The 24,319-nt window shown below is 51.9% G+C and overlaps 1 protein-coding gene across 3 annotated transcripts in view; it reads right to left on the bottom strand.

Moving 5' to 3' along the window:
• PC (pyruvate carboxylase) overlaps positions 1–24,319 on the bottom strand; it is an 85,356-nt gene that overhangs the window by 24,442 nt on the left and 36,595 nt on the right. For 2 of the 3 annotated variants that reach the window (XM_027856020.1, XM_027856019.1), the window contains exons 2-7: positions 1,621–1,744; positions 1,311–1,495; positions 1,033–1,198; positions 792–937; positions 498–615; positions 69–220 (exon numbers count right to left, since the gene is read on the bottom strand). In XM_027856020.1, coding sequence (XP_027711821.1) covers positions 69–220; positions 498–615; positions 792–937; positions 1,033–1,198; positions 1,311–1,495; positions 1,621–1,744 — 891 coding nt within the window. Of the gene's footprint in view, positions 1–68; positions 221–497; positions 616–791; positions 938–1,032; positions 1,199–1,310; positions 1,496–1,620; positions 1,745–21,732; positions 21,936–24,319 lie in introns of all 3 variants that reach the window. The other variant, XM_027856018.1, reaches the window with a different exon arrangement.

Here is a 24,319-nt window from a genome sequence, read left to right as displayed (position 1 = left end):
GCCCTGCTTCCCGGAGCCCCCGCCCGCCCGCCCGCCCTGGATTGCCCCTCTGGTCTCCAGCCCCGCACCTGCTTGGCTAGTTTGACCGAATCGCTGGTCAGGCGGCTCCGAAGCTGGGGGTCCAAATGGGTAGCCGGGGCGATCTCCACCACCTTCTGGTGTCTCCGCTGGATGGAGCAATCCCGCTCGTAGAGGTGCAGGACGTTCCCGAATCGGTCCCCTGCAGGAGGCAGGGAGCCCCGCTCACTCTCCTCAGTCCCTAACTCCTCAGCAGGGCTCGTCTTTGCCCCAGGGACCCGGGAACCCCCACCATGCAATCGTGACCCGTGTTTGCCCCGAAGGCCCCAGCCCCATAGTGCAGAGGCCTCTCAGCAAACGATGATGCAGGGAAGGCAAGGGGGCCCAGCCTCCCCACTCTGCTTCCAGTTCCCAAGAGCTGCTGCCCCGAGCAGGCCTCACGGGGGTCAGAGGGCAGTGCCCAGGGAAAGGTCGCTCACCCAGAATCTGCACCTCGATGTGACGTGGCTTCTCAATGAATTTTTCCACAAACAGTGTCCCATTCCCAAAGGCAGCCAGGGCCTCAGAATAAGCCCGGTTAAAATTCTCTTCCAGCTCCTGGATTATGGGAGCAAGACAGAGACTGGTAGCCCCCTGGTTCTAGGTCACACAGCCCATCCCGGTTCCCTTCCTCGAGGGTGTGCTCTGCCCCTGGCATTCCACACTTCTGAGGTCAGAGTTGTTGGGGGGCTCTGCCTCCCCCGATCTTCCCCAAGCCCCCGACTCTCATTTACCTCAAAGTTGTATACGACCCTCATGCCACGCCCCCCGCCCCCGTAGGCAGCTTTGAAGATAATTGGGAGGCCATAGCTGTTGGAGAATTCATGAGCCTCATGCAAGGAGGAGATGGGGTGGTCTGTGCCTGGAACCACTGGGACGCCTGTTGAGAGACAGGAGCACGGAACCTCTGCAGCAGTGAGGCTGGGGATCCTCCCGCCACCATGCCCTCGGACTCGGGGCCCCGATGCCGCGTACCTGCGGCGATGGCGATGGCCCGCGCCTCCACTTTGTCACCCATCTTGCGGACCACTTCAGGGCTGGGCCCAATGAACCTGATCCCTGCATCGTGGCAGGCCTGAGCAAAGTCAGAGCGCTCCGACAAGAACCCGTAGCCAGGGTGGATGGCATCGACGTCATTCTCCTGTCCAGGAAAGGCAGCAGCTCCAGGGGGGCGGGGCAGCATCTGGCCGAACCCCAAGCGCCCCTCGGTGGAGCTCCCCACGGTGGCTCCCGGCCCCGCCAGCCCCACTCACCTTGGCCACCTTGATGATGTCTGGGATGTCCAGATAGGCCTGCACCGGAGCAAGGCCACGCCCGACGAGGTAAGCCTCATCTGCCTTCTGCCGGTGCATCTGCCCGGTGTCCTGCTCAGAGTACACAGCCACGGTGCGGATGCCAAGTTCCGTGCAGGCCCGGAACACTCGAATGGCTATCTCACCTGGGAAGAGCAAGAGGCAAATCCGTGGGCGGGAGATGGGAACGATCTGGACGGAGGCTGTGGGGCGGGAAGGGGACGGGGACGAGCCAGGACAGCTGTGGGAGGGCAGGGGGTTCTCTGCTCACCTCGGTTGGCCACCATGACTTTCTTGATGGGCTTGTACTCGGGGTACTGGCTACTTGGGGAGCTAGAGGCACGCCGGACACTCAGGAGCCTCAGGCCCCCCTGGGCCGGACGGAACCTCCACATCTGCAGAGAAAGAGCAGCCACAGCTTGGAGCCTGGTCTCTCAGTCTTCTTCAGTCTTGGGGCTGACCACCAAGGAAGGTGGGAGAGTCCTCCTTCTCAGCCCTCCCTCACGCCTCCAGCCTCACGTGAAAGAGCGAGCGTAACTTCGGGCCTCCTCCCCTACCCCACACACGCATTCTGTGTCCCTGGATGGTCAGACTGGCTGCCAGACCCGAGACACTCAACTTGGCCCAAGAACCGCCTTTAAGGCAAACCCTGAGCCGGGCCCTACTATTCTAGGAAGAGGGTGACGCAGCTCAGAAGAGCCAGGCCACAGCCTCCTGCCGCCTCCTGGCGCCTCCGGCCTGGGCTCCCTTCCCTCGGTTTCTGGCTCTGGCCAGGGTACACTCAGTGGTGGCAAAACCATCCGGTAAATGTGCCCTGGCGTTCAGCCAGGCTGCTACAAGAAATGCCCACCCCACCCCAGCGGCGGCCCCAAGCCGGCCAAGGCAGCTGCCAGAGGGTTCGAATCCCAGCCCAGTTAGTTATCTGTCCCTCGTGTGCAGGGGAAGGTGTCTCCCTGGATGCCTCCGAAGGAATCCTCCAACTCGGCAGTGTAACTGGGGTGAGGCCCGTTAACCTCTCTCAGCCTCAGTTTCCTCATTTGTAGAACTACTAGATTATGATATTAGTTAACGACAGCTGGCATTTACAGCACCATAAGGTTTGCCTCAAAAATCTTTAGAAATAATATATTTTATTCTCTTCACAATCTTGTGAGGTAAGAGCTATCGTTAGCCTCATTTTACAGGTAAGGAAACTGAGGCAGACAGGTGAAATGACTTGCCTGAGGCAGGATTTGAACTCCAGCACTAACCACTGAACTACCGAGTTGCCTCATGGTCTTTCAGGTCTCTTCTCCTTCTAAATCTAGGACCTCCAGAACAACCCCGTCTGCCATCTCCTTCCCACACTCCCATAGGCTTGCTGACCTGTGCCCGAGAAGCCTGTGGACCCTTTTCTCAGGAAAATGTTTTTAAATGCATAAAACATGTAGAATGACAAAGAAAACCAATTACATACAGTTTTCCCTTGACTCAAGTGGACTGGTCTGCATAGGCAAGGGAGCGAGGGAGGGAGGGAGGGAGGGGGCCCATACGGGGCAAGCGGGAGGGAGACCTGGAGGGGGGGCCAGGGCCAGTCACGTGGGGACTTGGCCTGAACCAGGAGCAAGGACCCAAGGGGGGCAGATCCGTGAGGGCTGGACACAGACACTGACAGGAGAGGACAGGCGACACGGTGGGGGGGTGCCGGGGGAGGGGGGTGCTGGAGGTCTCAAGCCAAGCCCCCTGACAGGTGGCAGCTGTGGCCTCCCCTTGCCCATGTCCCTTCTGCTTTCATCTGGAGAGTTGGGCTTTTGGGGGGGGGGACTTAGGACGAGAGGCTGCAGGCACCAGGTGGGGGCAGAAGCAGAGAGAGAGCACAGACTGTACAGAAAAGTTAACCTAGGTGGGGGATTTTGGAATGCACATTTTTTTCATGTGCATAATATGAATTTACATAAAGTGGAAACTCTCGGTATGTTGAAATGCAGTTATCAAAACACTGTTTTAAAACACAAGTTCACAGACCCCATGTTGGGAACCCCTCTTCCCGGAGAAGATCCAGATGTCTGTTTTGCTTTTAAAGCCCTGCACAGGCAGCCTCCCGGACCCTCCCACCCCCTGCTCCACTCTGATCAGTCACACTGGCCTCAGTATTGTGCCTCATGCGCACACACACACACACACACACACACAGGCACACATGCACATACGCGCACACATACATACACGCACGTACACGCCGCCAGCCCTAGAACGCCCACAGTCCCTCTCTCCCTTGACTCTGTTTTTCAGGAGTTACCTCTGCCAGGAAGCCTTTCTGGCCCTCCCCTGGGCTGCCCTCCCTGAGGACCTTGTATTTGACTGCCTTGCACAGGTTTGTACTTATGGATTCTGAGATCGATGCTGGATAGACTTCCTCTGTTCGTGTTGTCTCCACCATTGGGGAAGGGGGACATTCATCTCTGGGGACTGTGTATTCTGGACCTGGTACACTTATTGTTGGCTGGATCCTCACATAGAGGAGGGGGGCAAGCCGCAGTCAGAGCCCAGAGACCTCTCCAGCTGCCCCCTTTTTCCATGGTGGACTTTATCAGTTACAAAATGCTTTTGAGACCCTCCCTCCTTTTGGCCCCCACCACCCAGAGGAAGAGGGTCTAATAAGGAAACTGATACTCAGGGAGGCTCCTGGACTTCCAAGGGTCCGTGGAGCTGACATCTCTTGTGTCCTCGCCACAGCAGGGCTCCCTCCTCTCCAGGACCTCCCCACAAGTGCCTCCTTCCCTAGAAGCCCAGCATGCCTGGGTGTCTAGATTCTGTTCCCCATATCTCAGAAGAGACGTGCTCTTCCAGCTCTCCAAACCCACCTCCAGTACCCAAGTCAACAAGCTTTTATGAAGTTCTCCCTCATAGCCAGTGCTAACTCTGGGGACACAGAGAAAGGCAACAGGTCCTGCCCACAAGGAGCTGACATTCCAACAGAAGACAGCCCCAAACAGCTCTCCACAGACAAGCCCCCTGCCAGCTGGAGGCGATCTCCCAGGGAAGGCATCCGAAGCCAGGAGCCCAAGAATCCCCCAACCTCCGAGGATGAAGGGGCCTCAGAAGCCACTTGCCTCACCCCCCACCTGCAACGCAAACCCTTAACCCTAACCCTATGCCCCCACATCAGGGGTCCTTCAGAGAAAGACTTCGAGCAGGGACACAAGTCTAGGCCCCACAAACATGTAAAATAACTGGACGACGCTGGACCCGAGGCCTGCCCTTCCTTCCCTGGGGAGGCCAACAACCCCACAGACCCCGGAAGGTGCATCCGCTTAGGCCCGCATCCAAAGGGCGCTGGGGGACAAGGAAATCGGATTCCAAGCCTTTGGCCCTGTCCATGGCACTCACAGCCCTGCTGTGTCTTTTGTTGTCCCATCACACTGGGGAAGGGATGGTCCCTTGCCAGGTAGAGGAGGTCAGTTGTTTTCAGTCATGTCTGACTCTGTGACCCCACTTGGGGTTTTCCTGGCAAAGAGCCTGGACTGGTTTGCCATTTCCTTCTCCAGCTCATTTTACAGATGAGGAAACTGAGGCAAACAGGGTGTTGGAGGCCAGATTTGAACTCAAGTCCTCCCAACTCCAGGCCCAGCGCTCTATCCACTGCAAGGCCACCTAGCTGCCCTCCGAGGGGGAGGAGAATCGTACTGTGTGCCCTTCTTTTACGGGGGAGCCCAAGGAGGGAGCCGCTGAGATGTCACCCCAGAAGCTCTCGGTCTACCCCGCCTGCTTTCCTGGGAGTCTCAGGGGCAGGTTCCACGGGCTCCTATCAGCCTCGGGGACAGTGAGGCTGGTGGATACAGGCAGACCGGGCCCAGCGTTGACCCAATGGTGCTGGTGGCTCTTTGTGGGGGAGGCTGGCTGCCAGGAAAGCTGGGGAGGCTGAGCACATCAATAGTTGGGACCTTATTCCTCTGCCAGACACTCCTCCCCTCCTGCCTTCCCCTCCCTCCCAAATGGGACAAAGAGCACCAGGAGGTGAGGTGAGTGGAAGCTTCCAGGCCCCAGGGGGATGAAGAAAAGATGCCTCTATTAGCTGTGGGCAGAAATCAAGTCAGGGTGAGTTTATAAGGTGCTGGGGAGCCCTGACCTCCTTGGTCCTTTAGAGATTTAAACCAGAGCACGTTTGTGTGTGGTGATACTCACTGACTTGTTTTGTGACCTTGGTGAAGTCACTGGTAATAAGCAGCCCAGGCCTCACCAGGCTTACCCTGCCCTGCCCTGCCCTACCCTACTGCAGCTGTGGCCAGGATCCCAAAAGAAGTTCCGTGTTCAGCGGTCAAGCTTTTGAAACACAACAGCATTGCTGCGGCCTTTCCTGTGTGAGCTCCTTTTCTTGCTTTCTGGAGGAGAGGGGAGGAACGGACTTCAGAACAGAAAGGAAAAGAAAATTCAATTTTTAAAAAGGCCAAATGATTGCACCAGCCTCCCGGGCAGCCTGCTGGCCCACCCTGCCCGTTCTGAAGGGCAGCTTTGGGCTGGACTGGAAAGCCACTGGCAACTGAGAACCCTGGCTTTGCCCTGACCACGCCCATGGCTGAGCACAGACTGTCTCAATAGAAAGAAGCAACTGCACATGACAGCACCTCCTCTGCTCACTAACTGTCCAGGGCTCCCTCAGACCCCTGCTGTGTTCTATCCAGGCCCTCTAGGCTCTGGCCTCCAGCTGCCTGTCCAGACAGCCCCCAGCCCAGGCCCATCCCTTACCCTTTGACCTCCAGAGTCAGCCCCTCCTCCAAGAGAGCTGGCTTTCCTCTCTGAATCTGGGCTCTGGAGGGCTCTGGGCCCCTCCTACACGGCCTCTCTTGGTACTTTATTTCAGTAGCATTTTTCCTACCCCACGGTAAACTCACGGAAGGCAGACAGCATGACTCAGTCACCTTTTCATTCTCCCTGGCAGCACAGGCCTTAACCATAGGAATGTGTGTGCAGGAAATGTTTGCTAAATGAGTGAGTGGCTCACTGAGGTCAGAAATCAGAGCAGGTGGGGGTAGTGACCGGGATCGAACAGAGGGGAAGGCGGTTCGGGAGCCTGGACGGACGGTCAGCCCCTGAATGGAAGCTGCCGAGACGGAACCAGGCTGCCCCGGCTTGAGCCGCGTGAGAGGCAGAGCCAAGGGCGGCGTCACAAAGCTTAGCTGGATCAAGGACTAGGGTCCAGGCCTGTCAAGCAGGGTAGGGCCGGGCAGGGACAAAGGTACTCCCTGGTCAGCACCTGCTCATCTACAGGCAGAACCTCAGGGACCGAGAGGCGTCTCTGCCAGCCCCCATCCATACCCTTAGGACTGATTCCAAAGGGCTTCACCCTGCTTCACCACTCACAACCCGCAAACCCTCAGCAGGCTCAAGAAGTTGGAGTTCAGAGGGACCCTGGAGATCACTGTCCTCCCTGCTCATTCCCACCCCCCCATACACATGTACTCACACACACACACACACACACACACACACACACACACACACATACTCTCAGCAGGGCCACCCCAGCTGTCTACACTACAGCACCCCACTTGAGGCAGGAGGCCTACATCAAACACGTGCCCCCCGAGCCTTGTAGCCTCCACGTTTAATAATATTGTACAGAGAAAGTGCTGGAGATTAAAGGCCCAGGCCTAGCCTAGAAGATGGCAGACCTAATGAATAAGGTAGCAGATGACCACCCCCACACACACTCACAACACACACACACACACAACACACACAGCACACACACCACCCAGAGCATGGGCCACACAAGAGATCCTGACCATGCCACCAGCAGGAACCAGCTTCACCATGTACTCCCCGTGCTGAGGACCAGGCAATCAGGACGAGGCAACACAGCTGCCTCTGCTTGGAAGGCTGGGGGCTAGGGGCACACTGGGGCTCGCCCACCAGGAGCTCCTGATCTGCCTGAGTCCACTGGCCCCAGGGTTCAAAGTCTGGCTGCCTGGTAGACAACTCAGAGTTTGGGTCACAGCCAAGAGTAAAAGCAGGAGAATGGGGCCCACTGGAACAACTCCCTGTCCTCACCCCTCATCATGGGGCATCCGGAGCTCCGAGCTGGGGGAGGGAGGACCACAATGGGTGGGTGGGTGGTAGGCCCAGATGGGGCCAAAGGCAGATCACGAAGGCAATTAACAGAGTCTGTGAGGTGTGTCCACTGAGGACAGCCCATGGCCTAATGGAGAAAACCCAAAGAAGATTCCACTGGGTGAGCTGCAGAGGAGATGGAAAACCCCTGATCTGCTGGGGTACTGGCTGAAGCTGGGGGAGGATCAGCGGGCAGTCCTCGTACCCATAAGGCCAGCTCCCACTGAAAAGCAGTCCCCGCTCCCTCTAGGCAGGAGCCACGTCAGGGCCCTCCAGCCTCCGGGCCGGGCCCCCAGCATTCGCCTCCCGTCCTCCAGCCAGGAGCTGAGCCCCACGGGAGATGTTTAGGGAGAGCTGCCCGAGAACCTGCCTGGAAGCTCTCCTTCACCTAGAATTTCCAGGAACAAAGCACGAACATCTCAGCCTCCCACGAGGTCCTTTCCGTCCACTTCCAGGAAAAGCAGAGTCAGTCAAAAATAAAGCCCCACATGTTTTACAGCCCAGGCACTTCCCACTGCTCTCCTGAAGGCCCTGAGTGCTAAGGATGAGTCTGAGGGTCATAGTCTGGGGAAGAAAAAAAGTACTGGGAGCAAGGGGACCTGGATTTGAAAACTGGCTCCATCATTAATCCGTATGACCTTGGCCAAGTCACAAACTCTGCTCCAGAATGTCCTCATTTGTAAAATGGACCTAACTCCTCCATTTGCCTCACCAGGGGTTTTTCACCTGTTTGGTCAAGGGCCTCTTTGGTGGTCTGGGGAAACTGAGGGAGCCCTTCTCCAGGACCCTGGATGGTGCCCTGGAATCAGAAAGATTTCGGGTGGAATCCTGCCTCAGCCCCTTCACGGCCATAGCCCCCTGTGCCCATCTGAACCATCTGTACAATGAAGATAACCAAGGTACCTCTCACAGGGTCATGGTGAGGACCAGTTGAGGTCACATGTATAACGCGCTAGAGTAATGCTAGTGAGTATGACTTTTATTCAGAGTAATGTCAGATGTATGATACTTCGGATTACCAAGGAAACATTAGAGGTGTCAATTTTTTTTTTTAATTCATCGATCCCAGGTGGAGAGCCCCGGCTGGCCTCCGTCTAACTGGGGCCTCTCCTGCCTGCCTGGCCTGACTCCTGCTACATCCTGACAAGTTCCACAGCTGTCTATCTTCCGTGCAGCCATCAAATGCGTCTTCTTAAAACAGTTCTGGCCAAAATAAACACAAGCAAATAAGGCAGATCTCAATAAGGAGAGAAATGCTAATGGCTCAGGGGTACACGAAGCCAATATCAAATATGACTACTACTGAAAGTCATTTACTTACTCAGTGCCATAGCAATCAGACTATCAAACGATTACTTTATAGAACCAGAAAAAATAGTAACCAAATTGATCTGGAGGGGAAAAAAAGTGGGAAGGAAGAGGGCCTAGCAGTACCAGATCTCAAACCATACTACAAAGCCACAATCATCAAAACATTTTGGGTAAGAAATGGGGAGGCCGATCAGTGGAACAGATCAGGAACACAACATACTGTGACAAATGAGATCGGTAACCTGCATCTGATAAACCCAACGGCTGCCCAAAGGGGCAAGAACTCACTACGCGGCAAAAACTACTGGGAAAACTGGAAAGCAGTCTGGTAGAAATTAGGTAGGAGAGCAACAGCTCATACCATATAACAAGATAAGCTCCAAGTGAGTACATGATTTAGGCACGAAGGGTGCTAGCAAAAGCAGATTAAAAGAACAAGGAGGAAACCGTCTAGAGACAGAGGAAATCCTGCCATGACCCAAAAGAGAGATATGGGTTCACAAAGAGTTAAGATGAGCAATTTTTATTACTTAAAATTAAAAAGCTTTTGGAAAGCAATTTGGAACTATGCCCAAAGGGCTACAAAAATGTGCATACCCTTTGACCCAGCAATACCACTTCTAGGGCTGTATCCCAAAGAGATCACGCAAATGAGAAAAGGACCCACGTGTACAAAAATATTCATAGCAGCTCTTTTTGTGGTGGCCAAGAACTGCAAATTGAGGGGATGCCCATCAACTGGTGAATGGCTGAACAAGTTGTGGTATATGAGTGTAATGGAATACTATTGTTCCATAAGAAATGATGAGCAGGCAGACTTCAGAAAAACCTGGAAAGACTTGTATGGTCTGATGCTGAGTGAAGTGAGCAGAACCAGGAGAACATTGCACACGGTAACAGCCACATTGTGCTATGACCAACTTTGACAGACTTGGCTCTTCTCAGAAATGCAAGGACCTAAGACAATTCCAAGGGACTCAGGATGGATAATGCTATCCACATCCACAAAAAGAACTATGGAGTCTGAATGCAGATCAAAGCATACTATTTTCTCTTTTTTTTTTCTTTCTCATGGTTTTTCCCTTTTGTTCTGATTCTTCTTTCACAATATGACTAATGTGGAAATATGTTTAATATGATTGTACATATATAGCCTTTATCAGATTGCATGTTGTCTTGGGAGGGGAGTGGGGCAGGAGGGAGAAAAAAATTTGGAACTCAAAATCTTATATAAGTGAATGTTAAAAACTATCTTTGCATGTAATTGGAAAAAAATAAAACACTATTAAGTGAAAGAAAAACAAAAACAAATTTAAAAGTTTTTGCACAAACAAAACCAATTCAGCTAAAATGAGAAGAGTTGAAGGCGAATGGGGGAAATCTTTACCACAGGTTTCTCTGATAAAAGTCTCATTTCTCAGATACATAGGGAATTGATTGTAATTTAAAAGAGTCATCTCCCAATTGATAAATGGTTAGAAGACAAAGGCAGCTTTCAGAGGAAGAAATCTAAGCTATCAATAGCCATATAAAAAAACTCTAAATAATAATTAGAGAAATGATTATTAAAACAACTCTGAGGTATCACCTCAGGTGGTACCCCACCATCAAACTGGTACAGCCCATTAGACTGGCAAAGCTGACAAAAAAAGAAAAATGACAAATGCTGGAGGGCCTGTAGGAAAACACGCACTGTTGGTAAAACTGTAAAGTAATCTGGAACTTTGCCCCCAAAACTGTGCATACCCTTTGATCCAGCGATACCACTACAAGGTCTATGACCCAATGAGATAAAGAGGAAAGAAACCTATATGGTCAAATATATTTATAGTAGCTTGTTTTGTATTTGCAAAGAACTGGAAAATGAGAAGGTGCCCTTTGAATGGGGAATGGCTGAACAAGTATATGAAAGCAACAGAATGCCATTAGGTTGCAAGAAATGAAGGGGATGGTTCTAGAGAAATTTGGGAAGACTTGTATGAACTGATACAAAATGAAAAATGTTGGGTTTTGTTTTTAAAACCATGTTTTAAGTAGCTGTAAGAGCCATAGATCTGAATTTAATATTGCATTAGTCTTTTCAGTCATCCTCTACCTTCTGTATTTTCTATTGTAACAATAATGTAAATGAAGGTCTTCCACAACGAAGAGGTCATTTTATCCCTGGGTTTTCTATGAACAGTTTACAAGACATGATTTGGTTAAAAACAATTTGTTACAGAAATTGTTTGCAACTTAAACTGCACAAGTATCCAAAAAGATTTTTAAAAAAGGAAATGTGATTTATATGATAACAATAATATTGTAAAGACCAACCATTTTGAAAGACTTAGAAACCCTAATCAAACTCAAGGACCACAATTCCCGATGAAATATGTTGCCCACCCATCTCCAGATAGAGCTGACAGAAGCAGAGTGCAGACTGATGCATACCGGGTTTTCGGACATGGCCGAAGCCGGGATTTGTTTTGTTTGACTATACATGCTTACAAGGGGTTTTTTTTCCCTTGCTTTCTCAAGCTGGGGGGGTGGGGAGGGGCGGCTGGAGGAGAATGAGCGGATAGGAGGGATGGAGATAACACAGACCTGAAAATAAAATAAAACTGAATTAAGGGGAAAAAAAACCAGTTCTGATCATGTCACTTCCCTTCTCAAAGATCTTTAAGGGATTTCCAGCCAAGATGGCAGCTGGACCAGTGGTAAGCTGCCCAGCTCCCACCCACCTACTCCAGCCAAACCCTGGAACTCACATCAGATCAATGATCACAAATTACAATGAGAAACTAGAGTAAGGGATTCTTATATCCAAAGAGGTCAGTTAAAATTCTAAGGGCAACAGGAAAGGGAAAAACTGACCAAGTGGAGGGCAGCCTCCAAACTGGACCAGAGACAGTTCAGGGACACATGTAGCCTTGAGGCAGCAGAAGCATAGAGCTTCCCCAAGAAAGCCCCAGGGCTTGAGGCTTGGGAGCCCTGTTCAGACTAGAGGCTCTGAGGTCCTTAATCCTCTGCCCTGAGGTGGCAGGGGGGGCCCCGGAAGATCCAGTGTTCTGAACCCTAGAGTGGGGTGGGAGGGCCTAACCTCAGAAATGGAGGGTCACTGTGAAGGGTACCAGGGGACACCAGGCAGGGTCAACCACCCCACCCAAAAGCACAGTAAGTGTCGAAGCTTGGCCCTGCCTCAAACTCTCAGTTTAAGTATTAAAGCTGTAAATCAAAAAAAACATTGACTAGTATTAAAAATTATTCTAGATGTAGAGATCCTCAAAAGAAGAAACAAGTAACTGCAAACAGAGACTCAGAGTAAAAAAAAAAAAATGATTTTCCATAAGAACAACATGAACACCTAGACCAGATGAAGCGGGAGACAAATTCGTGAAATACAAGTTCCAGAGCTCTTTTTTACGTCCTGGGCCCCTTGGGCAGTCTGCTCAAGCCTCTGGACCCCTGCTCAGAAAAAACGATTTTCAACACAAAAAACAGGATTACAAAGGAAACCGAGGGTACCAAAATACAATTATCAAAACAGTTAAAACAAACAAAAAACAACACGTTCACAGACCCCAGATAGCTTGAAGAAGCCCTGTTCTAGATGAACTAATTGGAAGGAGAATCAATAGCTCAGAAGAGAAAGTGGTAAACCTGATCCAAGAAAAGGACACCTTTAAAACTGACCAGACAGCAATCAACGACTCTTCAAGACAGCAAGAAAGAGTCTAACAAAATCAAAAGACTGAAAAGTTAGGGAAAAAAATCTAAGATATCTCATATCGAAAACAATCAATCTGGAAAGAAGATCAAGGACAGCTCATTTAAGAATCATTAAACTTGGGGCAGCTAGGTGGTGCAGTGGATAGAGCACAGGCCCTGAAGTCAGGAGGACCTGAGTTCAAATGCGGCCTCGGACACATAACACTTACTAGCTGTGTGACCCTGGGCAAGTCACTTCACCCCACTGTCCAACCCCCCCCCCAAAAAAAGAAAGAAAAAAGAAAAAAGAATCATTAAACTCCCTGAAAACCATGGTTTTTTAAAAGCCTGGATATTATATTTCAGGAATCTTGAAATGAAAACTGCCCCGATCTATTAGAACCAGCGGGCAAAAAAAGATGGTAAAAGGAATACATTTGTGTAGAAGGTGGACGAAAGGGATGGAGCTTGGTATTTCTGACAACTGGGGTGTATGAGAAGACCCCAACATGGAGGAAGGGGTGATGGCATGGGCGTCCGATGAAGCTCACTCATCTTTAATGGACAAGGAAAGGTTGAACATATATATCACACACACACACACACACACACACATACACACACACAGAGTTTGCTATAGAAACATACCAAAATCAACAAGAAAACAGGGAGGACGTAGCTCAGAGGGGAGCTGATGTTGGGTGGGCATAATCAGTCAATCAACTACCTTTATTGAGCACCTACTAGATTCAAAGAGGAAGAAAAGACCCTGAATCTCAGTGGGGGGAGGGAGGGCTTAGATGGCCTTTTAGACAATAAGGGAACAGCCAAACAAACTGCAGCATGGGAATGTGGCGGAGTATTATTCCACATGAAAGACACCATGTCAGGGAATCCAGGCTGGCACAGACTACAGGACTTGGAACCAATGACGAGCAGTCTCAGAAGATTCAATGACTCAATGATGCAGCGAGTGGCACGTCGGCAGAGGACCGATGGAGAACCACACCCGCTTTGAGTTGAAGGGACAGACAGCAGGTGTCTGGCCAGAACCACCCCAGCCATCTGTTTGCTCACCTATGCTTATGGGTTTCGAGGGTTTCCTTCTTTCTTCCTTTCTTTTGAGGGCCAATAAAACGTTTTCAAATGCCCAGAAAAGAGCAGAAGAGGGTGTTCAGAAAGAAGCACAGAGAAGCACCACGGCTTTGAAAGTAAGAAAAGCAAACAAGTCATTTCCTATTCATCCACTTTGCACAGTCTCCATTGCACTCCAAGTAGACTCACTGCTCCCCATACAGCATTGTTCGGCCCCCAGCTCCGTCTCTCTTCCCCTCGGCCTCTCGGAGCCCCTCGCTGTCATCTGGCTGTCTAGTGTAATATGCTCAGGTGCCACACATCCACGTCTCCTTCTCCCCTTGAAGGGGTCCTTCTCTTTTGAAATGCCTATTTCCTCTTCTCGATGTCACAGGTTGCACTGAGCCCAGCTCCAGGGATCGTAGCAGTCAAATGTGATAAAGGGTGGGAAGGCCTCTTGTATAAAGGAGGAGACAGTATGAAGAGCTAACTGGCTCTAGCTCCCCAAAACAGACAGCAAAGCCTGGCCTCCCCCAGGCCTCCACTGTAGGGTGCACACACACACACACACACACGTCCACGAGCACATGCACACACAAGCACACACACGCACACGTATGTGCACGCACACACGTCCACGAGCACATGCACACACAAGCACACACATGCACATGGATGCATGTGCGCGCGCACACGCGCACACACACACACACACACACACACACACCCCCAAACTCCTCCTAACTGACCACTTCCTGTGCTACCAAGAGTCAATAGTGGGCGCCCATACCCTGGCTGTGGCCCCACGGATTAGTGCTCCATTATAGGGTGTCATCCCTGCCACCGCCCAGGGGGCATGGGGACGGGGGACAGGGGGACAGGGGCTGGAGACGAGCACAGATCTGGAGTCACGCCTGGCAGAGTAAGCCAGAGGAAAAGGAAGCTCAGATCCCAGGCTCAGCCCCAGCCTTGGCAGAGCAGGGGGGATTTCAGGGCCAACAGTGCCACCAAGTGCTCACAAGAAGCAATGGCGGCCCCCTTGGCAGCGGCAGCCCCCCACCCCCCCTGCACTCACCTGCCTGGGCATTTGTAGCTGAAAAAGACTAAGTTCCACCCCTCATTGAACAGAGGGGGAAACTGAGACCCAGAAAGGGGTTATTATTTGCCCACGACCTCCATCCTTGGCAGCTGTCTTGGTGAAACACCAAACTTCTGCCTGTCTCTAGGGGCTCTAAGCTCCCCTCACCCCAGGCCACGCGATGCCAGAGGACGGCCAGCTGGCGACCCTGAGTCCAGAGCAGTCTGGGGGCCCCTACCTCCCCTCTAAGCCTTCTTTTCTCCAAGCTCCATCTCCTTTGATCAGTGTTCCTATCCGGCCTGGCCACGGGGCTGACACCATCCTGACAGCAGGGAAAAGCCAAGGGCACTCAAAAGCGGTCAGTCTGGAGCCTCGGAGATGGTGTGACGGACGTCGGGAAGCATGTCGTGGGTATCATCGGTACCGCCCTGCTTGCCTTCTCAATGGTGAGGGGGAGGGAGGAAGAGAATTTGGAACTCAAAATAAAAATTAAAAAGACACGCCAGAGGTGAAGGATGCGCTCGAGAAGGGAGGCCGGGAGGCTGGTTTGTAGGCAGCAGGGGAGGGACGGACAGACGGGCAGAATCAGTGAAGGAGACGGGAGATGGGATCGAGAGCACACGCGGGCTTGGCTTTGGCAACAATGGCCTCCTCCTGATCAGAGACTGAGGAGAGATCCCAACATCTTAAGATGAAGAGGGGAAAAGAGGGGGCCGCCAGCACGTGGCCTCAGCTGCGAGGCAGAGGGAGAGCGCAACTGCGGACTCACCGTGGAGGGAGTCAGAGAGCCAGGCAGCTCAGCCGTCCCCTCCCTGCTCGCTGCCAGCACGCTGGGCTGACCCCTTGCCCGGCACTTTATGGGGGGGTCCACTCATGCACGGGCTGGACCCTAAAGGGTCTCCGAGGTCCTTCCAGCTCTTAGATTTGGTGATTTGAATTCTCCTCCAACAGCTGCTGGAGCTAAGGGATGGGCCTGCCTCAGAACACAAGGCCCAAGGCGCTGCTGGGCTCAGCACTAAGTAATTCAGCTCCAGGCGCTTAAATGGTGCTCTCTGTTGGTTGAGGAGCCAAAGTCGGGCCCAGCGGCTGGAGGGCTCGTGTCTCTGCCCTGCAAGAACATCGTTGAGGCAGTCTCTCCCGTGGGCCCGCGAAACACTCACCCTCCAGAGTGCCAGTAGATGCCAGGGGCAGCGAAGAGGCACAGGGCAGCAAGGTGGTGCAGCAGATGAGAGCACAGGGCCCTCAAATCCAGCCTCAGATACTTTGCAGCCGTGTGACCCTGGGCAAGTCACCTAACCCTGTTTGCCTCAGTTCCTCATCTATAAAATGAGCTGGAGAAGGAAATGGTAAACTCCTCCAGGACCTTTGCTAAGAAAACCCCGAAGGGGTTATGGAGAGTCAGACACAACTGAAAAATGACTGAAAAAGGCTCTTAGCCTCCCAAGGACTAACAGTCTGCAAACTCTCACCAGCCCAGGGAAGAGGAGGATGCCCAGTACCAGGACGCCCAGTCTCCAGGAGGGGAAGGCGGGGCTCAGGACATTGGGATCTACTCCAACCTCGGTCTTCCAGGGTAGTAGGCCCCCAGGCATCTCCTCTTTTGATAGCTAGGAAGAGCCCAGCTTTGAGCCTGCTGACCGTGGACTAGCTCCGAGATGCAGGGCTCTCAGCTCAAACTCATGCCCCCAGATGTACTGGGCTACCAGAGAGGGCACCGAGGGGACGGGGCAGGTTGAGGCTGCACCAAAGAAGACTGAAGGTAACTGTTAAGTAAAACGTCTGGCCAGACAGAGGAGCAGGTGGAAGGAGGCAGTGCGGCGTCCACAGGGGCTAGCTTCATTTGGCCCCCTGGGCTGCAGCAAAGGGTCCGATTGTGAGGGCCCCTCCCAGGCCACGGCCCTGGGACTCCTCGGGATGAATCCTAGTCAACTGGCTCGAGCTGCACACGTTGAGCAACTGAGAATTACTGCTGTAAACAGTATTTCTTTGTGTGAAATCACACCTTCAATTTTTTCACAAAAGAGACTTATTTGGGAAGCAGAGGGAGATTGCAAAAAGAAAAGGGCTTCCTGCGGAATAAAAGACAAGTTCTTTTAGCAGTGGGGTCTAATTGACAAGAACAGGGCAGAGACGAGGCCGCTCCCAATCCAGACGAGCCCACGGAGAGGCCTGCCAGGCCCTGCCCGTGCAAGGCTGGCGGCAGGAACCAGGAGGGACAAAGCCAAAAGAAGCACTCTCTTCTGCGATCGCTGGTCTGGGTTTGAGTGACTCCCAACAAGGAAGGCTGGCGAAGCCTTTCTCCGGACTCCTGTGGTTTGCATCTGGAGGCCGCAAACAGACGCTTGAAGGTGTGGGGACTGCAAGCATTTTGGAAGGAGATGGCCCAGCTTGGCTCCCCTCCTCCACATTATAGATGAGAAAACGCAGGCCCAAATTCCAGTCAGTTTCATTACCCCTTAAGTCAACCAGAGTTTCTTAAGCACTTAAAATGAACTGGGCACTGTGCTGAGATAGAAATATAAGCAAAAGGAAGCCCATCGCTGCCCTCAGGGAGCTAACATTCTAATGCCCACACAGGGGCATCAATGGCACAGTCCAGAGAATAGGGGATGGCTGGTCTGGGCCCTTCCTCAAAATGGAAGAGCTCATCATTGGGAGAAGGGGACAGGCCACGGGGCTGGAAGAAGGCAGCTGCAGTATGCCCCGTGAGAAACCTTCTTTTCTCCCTTAGCCTAGTCTTTGAATTGAATTTCCGATCAGGACTAGTGTCAGAAGGTGTGACTTGCTATGAAAGCCGAGATGTCCTCCCAGCGTTAACAAGCATTTAATAAATGGATGAGAACTGGAGAAAGGCACTCCTTGGGCTGAGCACCCTTGAGGCAAACTGAGCAAGGACAGCTCTCCAGGCCACAGATTGTGGACAGACCCTCTCAGCATGGCAAGCCAGGGAGCTGCCAGGTGGGGCCTTGTGTCCCAGGCTTCCCGGGTGAGATCAGAAGTGCTCTGCACTCTGGCTACTACATATTTAATTCTTCTTCCCAGAAAGAGGGTGTGGCTCTCCTCCCATAGCAGGCGGGGGCCACCAGTACGATTCTCCCAGAAACCAACATCCCAAACACAGAAGTAAATTCTGAACTTTGCTCAGTGGGAAAACTTTGTTCTCTGGACAAACTGTTTCCCTAAATACTGAGTATGTGAGAAGAGCCCAGGGCATGAATTCAGTGGTGACGAGCCTGCAGGAACCTGGGGAGAACCAGGCCACAAGGCGGCCTCATGGGGCCCACTGTCCTCCTGTCCTCACCTTCAATGCGGGCAGCAGAGCCTTCTCTCAAATTAGGCCTGGGAATCTGACAACTTCTCTCCCAAGGCCTGTCCCACCAAGTAACTCCAGCTACTTGAGAATCAGGGATCTGAACTCGTCCTCGGCTAAAATGAAATAACTGAACAGAATCTGGCAGCTGGATTTTCAAACGTCTATTTCCCTTTTTTAAGTCAGCTGTGGCTCACTCACCACTACAGGCGACTCATGCCTCAGTCTACCCTCCCTCCAGCCACATTCTGCACATCTCCATATCCTCCAGACACCTCCCTTTGCCATTACTTCTCCCATTCCTTCCAACAGCTAGTCAGGGACATAGACCCCTCCTCTTACAGGTTTTTTGCTTTCTCATTAAACACTACCCACTCACCACTGCTTTACATCACGTCAGTGCCAGGGCCAAGCTCTGTCCAAGACAAGAGATGAGTAAGCCTCCTTCCCAGGGCAGAGGCATGGAACGCTGCATGGACCGACAGACTGGTTGAAGTGTCGGGTAGTTTTACTAAATTGCCTTTCCCTCTCCTTTTTCTTCCTTGTAGTTTTTTAAACAAGGGATGGCTCACTGAGTAGGGGAGGGGAAGGAATATATCCAGAGATGTAGTTGATATAAAAATAGATCAATAAAATGTTTAAAGAAAGCAAATTCAAGTCATGATGTGGGGAAGCCAAGACAGCAGAGGAGCAGGGAGTATGTTGAGATCCCCCCCGCCCATAACTCCTCTGAAGATCTAGAAAACTCACCAGACAGAATCACGATTGAAAAATCGAAGAAAAAAATCACAGTCGGTCATTTTTCTAGCCCAGGCCAGGAGAGGGAAATGACAGAGATATTCAGACCCTGGAGATGGAGTGTGGCCAGGGGCGAGACAGACACAGGAAGCTCTCCGTTTGCAGAGAGCACGTCTGCCCCAGGACACAGAGGAGGCCCAGACCCAACACAGAAGGGCCTAACGTAGCGGAGAGTGCAGGGGCCAGCTCCCAGTCACAGATCCCAGGTGGCCAAGGAAGAGGACCTGTGCAGTCCAAAGCAAGGAGCCGTCTCGGGCCCGTCCTGGGCACTGAGCAAGGAGCCAGCCTGGAAGGAGCAGCAGCTTGTGTGACTTAGGAGCTGAGCAGGTCTCCTTTCGAGCTCCTGGCCCCACCTGAAGCTTGCAGAGGAGGAACCAAGGGCAGGCATCCCAGCTAAAGAATCCCCAATTCTCCCCTACTACAGGCCAGGCCTAAATGAAACACATTCAATGCAGCCCCATTTCTGCAGCCTTTTCAACTTCCTCACAAGCCCCTGAACCTCACATCCCAGTTTTGGAGGTGCAGAGGGCCACGTGTGGGCCAGGTCAGGGGGCACTCTTTCCATGACTCCAACGTGGACCTGCTGAGGGCAGGCCTTGGTCACCCCCTCCGTGTTCTACCCGCTGCTGGGAGGTGGGCAGGTCACATGGACAGGATGAGAGAGAACTGAAGAGCTACACTATTGGGAACCAAGTAAGGCGCTCTGGAGGAAGGTCTTCAAGACCCTCCACAAGGGCTTTCCCTTCAGACGGGAGAGGCTTGGGCAGAGCCAGGACAGAAGGCCTCGGCATCTTTGGAGCGAGAGTCCACGTTAAAGAGAGCCAAGGTGGACAGGCTGTTCTGGAGGAAAGCTTGGGCGTTTAGGGGGGGTTCTGGACGATGGGATGTCACAGGCTGCTGGATGGGGAGCAGCGAAGGAAACCGCAGCATAGCTGCTCTTTGCTGGCATCTCACCAGAATGAAAGAGGTGAAGAGTTAGGCTTTCAGTCTGGGGTCTAACTTTTCGAGGAATCAGCAGGTGGGAAATGGTCCCCAAGGCAGCCCCCCCCCCAAGCCCACAGACAAGGATCACTCAAAGAACAGGAAAAAGCTTTTGATGTACAAGAATTAGAGAATTAATTCTGGAGAATTAGGTGCAACCAGATCAACGAAGTTATTATTAAGGGATGTTCCCGAGGGCAAAGAAGTCACTGCCTTTCTCCTAAGGGAAATTCTACCTGTTCAAAGCGATTCTTCTCTTCCAGCCTCTCCCCCTACCAAGCCTTTTATTTATTTATTTATTTATTTATTTTTAGGCAATTGGGGTTAAGTGACTTGCCCAGGGTCACACAGCTAGCCTACCAAGCCTTTTAGAGGCTGCCACTTGACCCTTTCTCCCTAGTACCTACAACCCCAACTACCTTCTAAAAGTCAAATGCCTCAGTCCAATCTGAGTGTCAGGTTACTCGGTGCTTAGGGAGGGCACAAAGGGTCCTCTGCCACCAAGAAATCCACAGTCAGGTTGGGGACTGACAGAAGACCAAGGGAAATGGAAAAGCCTAGAGAATGTGCGTGTCGGTCCAGGGGGTAAGAGAGGTACTGGAGACGGGGATGGAGTCAGAAAGGCCCAGGTTTGGCGAATGTGACTGGAAGGATAGGTGGGAAACCCATCCCAGGGGGGATACAATTCATGGAGCTGCAGATGTCATGCATGGGGGCTACACCCCCAAAATAACAATGCTCGGAGTCTGGGCACCTGAGCCAGGACACAGCAGATGACAAGAGTCAGATAAGAGTCAGAAGGACACAGAGCAGGAATGAACAATATTAGGAAACCCTTCCCTTCATGCTGTCTGTCCGGGATGGGGAAGGCGCTACTCATGCTCCCCCACTCCCTAGGTGACCCTGGGAAGTCACTTTTCTCTGGGCCTCAGTTTCCTTACTTGTAAAATGAGAGGGAGACCACTGAATGAATGACTTTGGAAGTCCTTCCTCATTCTAAATCCTTTGCCTTTGACAAACGATAGTGACAGGCATCACGGAAGAGTCACATAAGCACGGGCCCTGCCTTCGGGGAGGTTATAACCTTGCTGGACAGGAAAAGGTGCATGAAACAAGCCTCCAGGTGCCCCACTTGTCTGTCCTGCCCCAGCGATCCGGCGCTCCTGCCCTGGGCCCCACCACATTCTCTCCTCCAGTTCTCCCAGGAAAGGCAGGTTCATCTGGAGTTGGAGACAAAGAGAAAGCTTTTTAAAAGCCCTTATCAGCTTCTTCTTCCCCGGAGTGAGCCAGGACAAGGCGGCGTCTTTTGCCTTTCTTTCTTTTCTTCCCCCTCGAGGTCGGAGCGGTGGGGACAATTCAGACAGCTCACTTGGTTTTCCAGCTGCCCATGTGCCACTACCTCTGGTGAAGGAAACTAGACTTGGGGACTGACCAGCCCTAAGTAGCTGTGTAACTTCTGCACCACCTGTGATTCTACAAGATAAAACCATTCTCCTTTCGGGAAGGCCTTTCACATGCTTTCCTCGGCTTCCTACCCTGGATTCACAGGGTAACTGGACAAAGAGTCACTATCGTAGGCCATATTAGGGTCAGGGGACCACTGGCTGCCTGATAAGGCTACAACATGAAGAGTCACACAGAACTTTGGGGACCCCCCACTCCCTAAGCTTCCTCTTGTCTCCACTAACCTGGCATCTCCTGGTACTCTGAGGCCCAGATTTCAGGACAGATCATCCTCAGCTGGGATACAAAGCACTCTATAAATGCTAGCTAGAATTATTAGAGTTATGAAACCTCCTTGGCACCTAGCTCTCCCTGCCCCAGATCTCCTAATAAATCAGCTCATCTGCCCCACATATGCTTATCCTCCAAGGAGCTGCTGCCAACTCAAGACTCCCTCACCTTCTCACCTCCAAAGACCCTGGCAGACGGCCAACCTCCAGGAGGGCAAGGGGGGCAGCAGCAAACAGCAGGTCTCTCTAAGGCACATCAGTGCCCATTAAACCCATGCCAGCCCGGTGCCGATACACCTATGAAACCTAGTCACTTACCATGGCAGGCAGAAAGAGTCTTCAGAGATGCCTCAAAGTGCCCAGGGCTGGCTTCCTGGGGGTTTCTCTCTGTCTCTAACTTGCCTCCCTCAGGTTCAGCCCCTTTCAATGATTTCCCAGCCACTGGAAGGCCTCCCCTAGTCTCCGATTTAGGGAGGAGAAAGTTGCTGCCCACAAATCCAATCTCAGGTCGAGGGTCAAGCCTTGAGCAAAGTCAGTATAAGAGAGGAAAAAAAAAACAGGTCAGGGGTGAGAGTGAGCTGGCAGAAGGGCATTCCACAGTCATAGCCTAAAAGTCCTTCCCCTGGAAGACCACTGACTCTCCAACCAGAACTAGGGGCTGCCAAGGAAGCAGGGCCAGGAAGGGGGGTTGGGCAGGGCAGCCAGCATGGAAAGGGAGAGCTGGGAAAGCACTCTGCCTTTTCCCCAGCTCTGCCTTTCCACACAACATTCTCCCCTTCCTCTGTCTCTGCCTCTCTCCTCCCCTACCCACCCCCTCTCTCTACTCCTTCCCCTCCTCTCTTTCTTCCTTCCCTTCCCCTCCCTTTGAAATCATAAGGCTTGATTTCTTGGACCAGGGCTTGAATTCTGACACATCTGTTAGTCACTGTTTTACTATTATTATTTAGCACCTGGGGGGGAGTTGGGACAGTTACAATCAACAAGCATTTATTAAGCACTTGCTCTATGCTAGGCACTGGGGATACAAAGACAAGTAAAGCAGAGCCTGTCCTCAAGGTGCTTACATTCATTCTACTAGTGGAAACGAAATGTTCCTAGATAAATAAACACGGGCAATGGATGAAGTAAGTACAAAGCCACAAGTGGGGAAGGGACTAGCACCTGGAAAAATTCATCAGAAAATGTTTGAATTACCACCTATGAAAGGAAAACTTGCTGTAGAGATAAATGGGTTCAATTATCCTACAGACTTACATTGATAAGGGGAAAAAAAAATCAGTCTCTGGCCAGCTCCCGAGCCTGTGTTATGAAGCTGTTTAATCTATCACAAGGGGATTCAGTCATACAGGGAGATTCTCTCTGGCTCATTTTTTTCCCATACAAAGGGAGCTTGGCTGAACCTTAACAGGCATGAACCCATTTTCACTGAGCATGGGTCTTGATTAAGTCAATGAGCCCTGAGAACAGCAGGCAAAATACACACACACCACACTCTTTCTCTCTCCACGTACCAGGCTGGTGTGTGGGTCTGTCATTCCCTCCCCACCAGAGTAAAGGAAAACAGAAAGCTGGCTTGAATTTCACGTCTGCCCACCAGGTAAAAATCCTGAAGGGAGAGACTGAGAAACACGGCAGTGACCCCACCATCCTCCCAGTCACCCCAGTCGCAACCTCAGTTGGTCACGCTTGACTCTTCTCTGTTGCTCATTCCCAGTTCCAATGAGCTGCCAATGTTATTCTCATCAACATCTCACACAGCTATCACCCCAGCTCAGGCCTCCATCACCTCACACCTGGATGACAACTTTCTAATGGGTCTCTCCCCACTCCAGACCATGTTCCACTCAGCTCTCAAAGTGATTTTCCTAAAACACAGGCTTAACCACATCTCTTCCCTATTCAATAAATTTTAATGGCTCCCTATTACCCCTAGGATCAAAGATAAAATCCTTTGTTTGGCGTTTGTCTGGACCCTTCCTAACTTTTCAATAATCTTACATTCTACTCCCTCCCAGGTGAACTTTGGGCCTTTTCTTGGCCACAGCCAGGTCTCCAACACCACTTCCACACATTGCCACGTCTCCAATGCCACGTCACCTTCTCTCTAACCATTACCTTCACTCCCCTTTTCACTCAGCTCCTAGGTTACTGGGCTCTTGACAGGTAAACTCTCCCCTTTTCTGGCCTACAGTCCAGCCTCTATGACATTTCCCAACCATGTCAACCCCGGTCATCCCTGCTCAAGCCCTTCCCCCCGGCCTTCCAGATTCCCTTTTTTTTTTTTCATGGGTTTTCTGCCCTTAGAATAGAAGTTCCTTAAGGGCAGAGGCTGTCTTGCTTGGTTGTATCTCTAACCCAAGAGCTTAGCACAGTGCCTGGAACACAATAAGTGCTTAGTGAATGTCCTCTCTCAGTCCTCCGGCTCCACACACTCTGGAATCCAACCACACCTTTGCACTGGCAGGCCTGCCCTTCGGGCCTAGAATCCCTTCCTTCCTCCCTTCCACCTTTTAGAATCCCTGGCTTCCTTCAAGACTCAGATCAAACCCCACTTTATTCAGGTGGCCTTTCCCAGTGCCCAAGCTGCCAGTGTCTTCCCCTCTAAGGCCATCTTCCATCTGCTCTCCGTCGGGTTGGTGATGACAAAAAGGAGGGTCACCTACTTTCTCCTCCACGGCTGGCACAAAGGAGGACAGAAGGAGAGATGGAGAGATTCTGTGGAGTTCTGAAGTACGTAACAGAGGAAAGCAAGGGAGGGGAAAAAGAACAAGGGAGGTAGGGAGAGGGTGGGATGGGAAGAGAGCTTCAGAAGAAAAGGAATTCCTTAATTCTAGCCACTGTGAGGAGTAGAATCATCGAGAGTAATGACAGTTATCCCTTGCACATGGCAGGGCTTAGGGGCGCA

This window comes from Vombatus ursinus, unplaced genomic scaffold (assembly GCF_900497805.2).
Source record: "Vombatus ursinus unplaced genomic scaffold, bare-nosed wombat genome assembly UNPS02011369.1, whole genome shotgun sequence".
In the NCBI taxonomy this organism is placed as follows: Eukaryota; Metazoa; Chordata; class Mammalia; order Diprotodontia; family Vombatidae; genus Vombatus; species Vombatus ursinus.
This window is presented reverse-complemented; position numbering and strand designations above follow the sequence as displayed.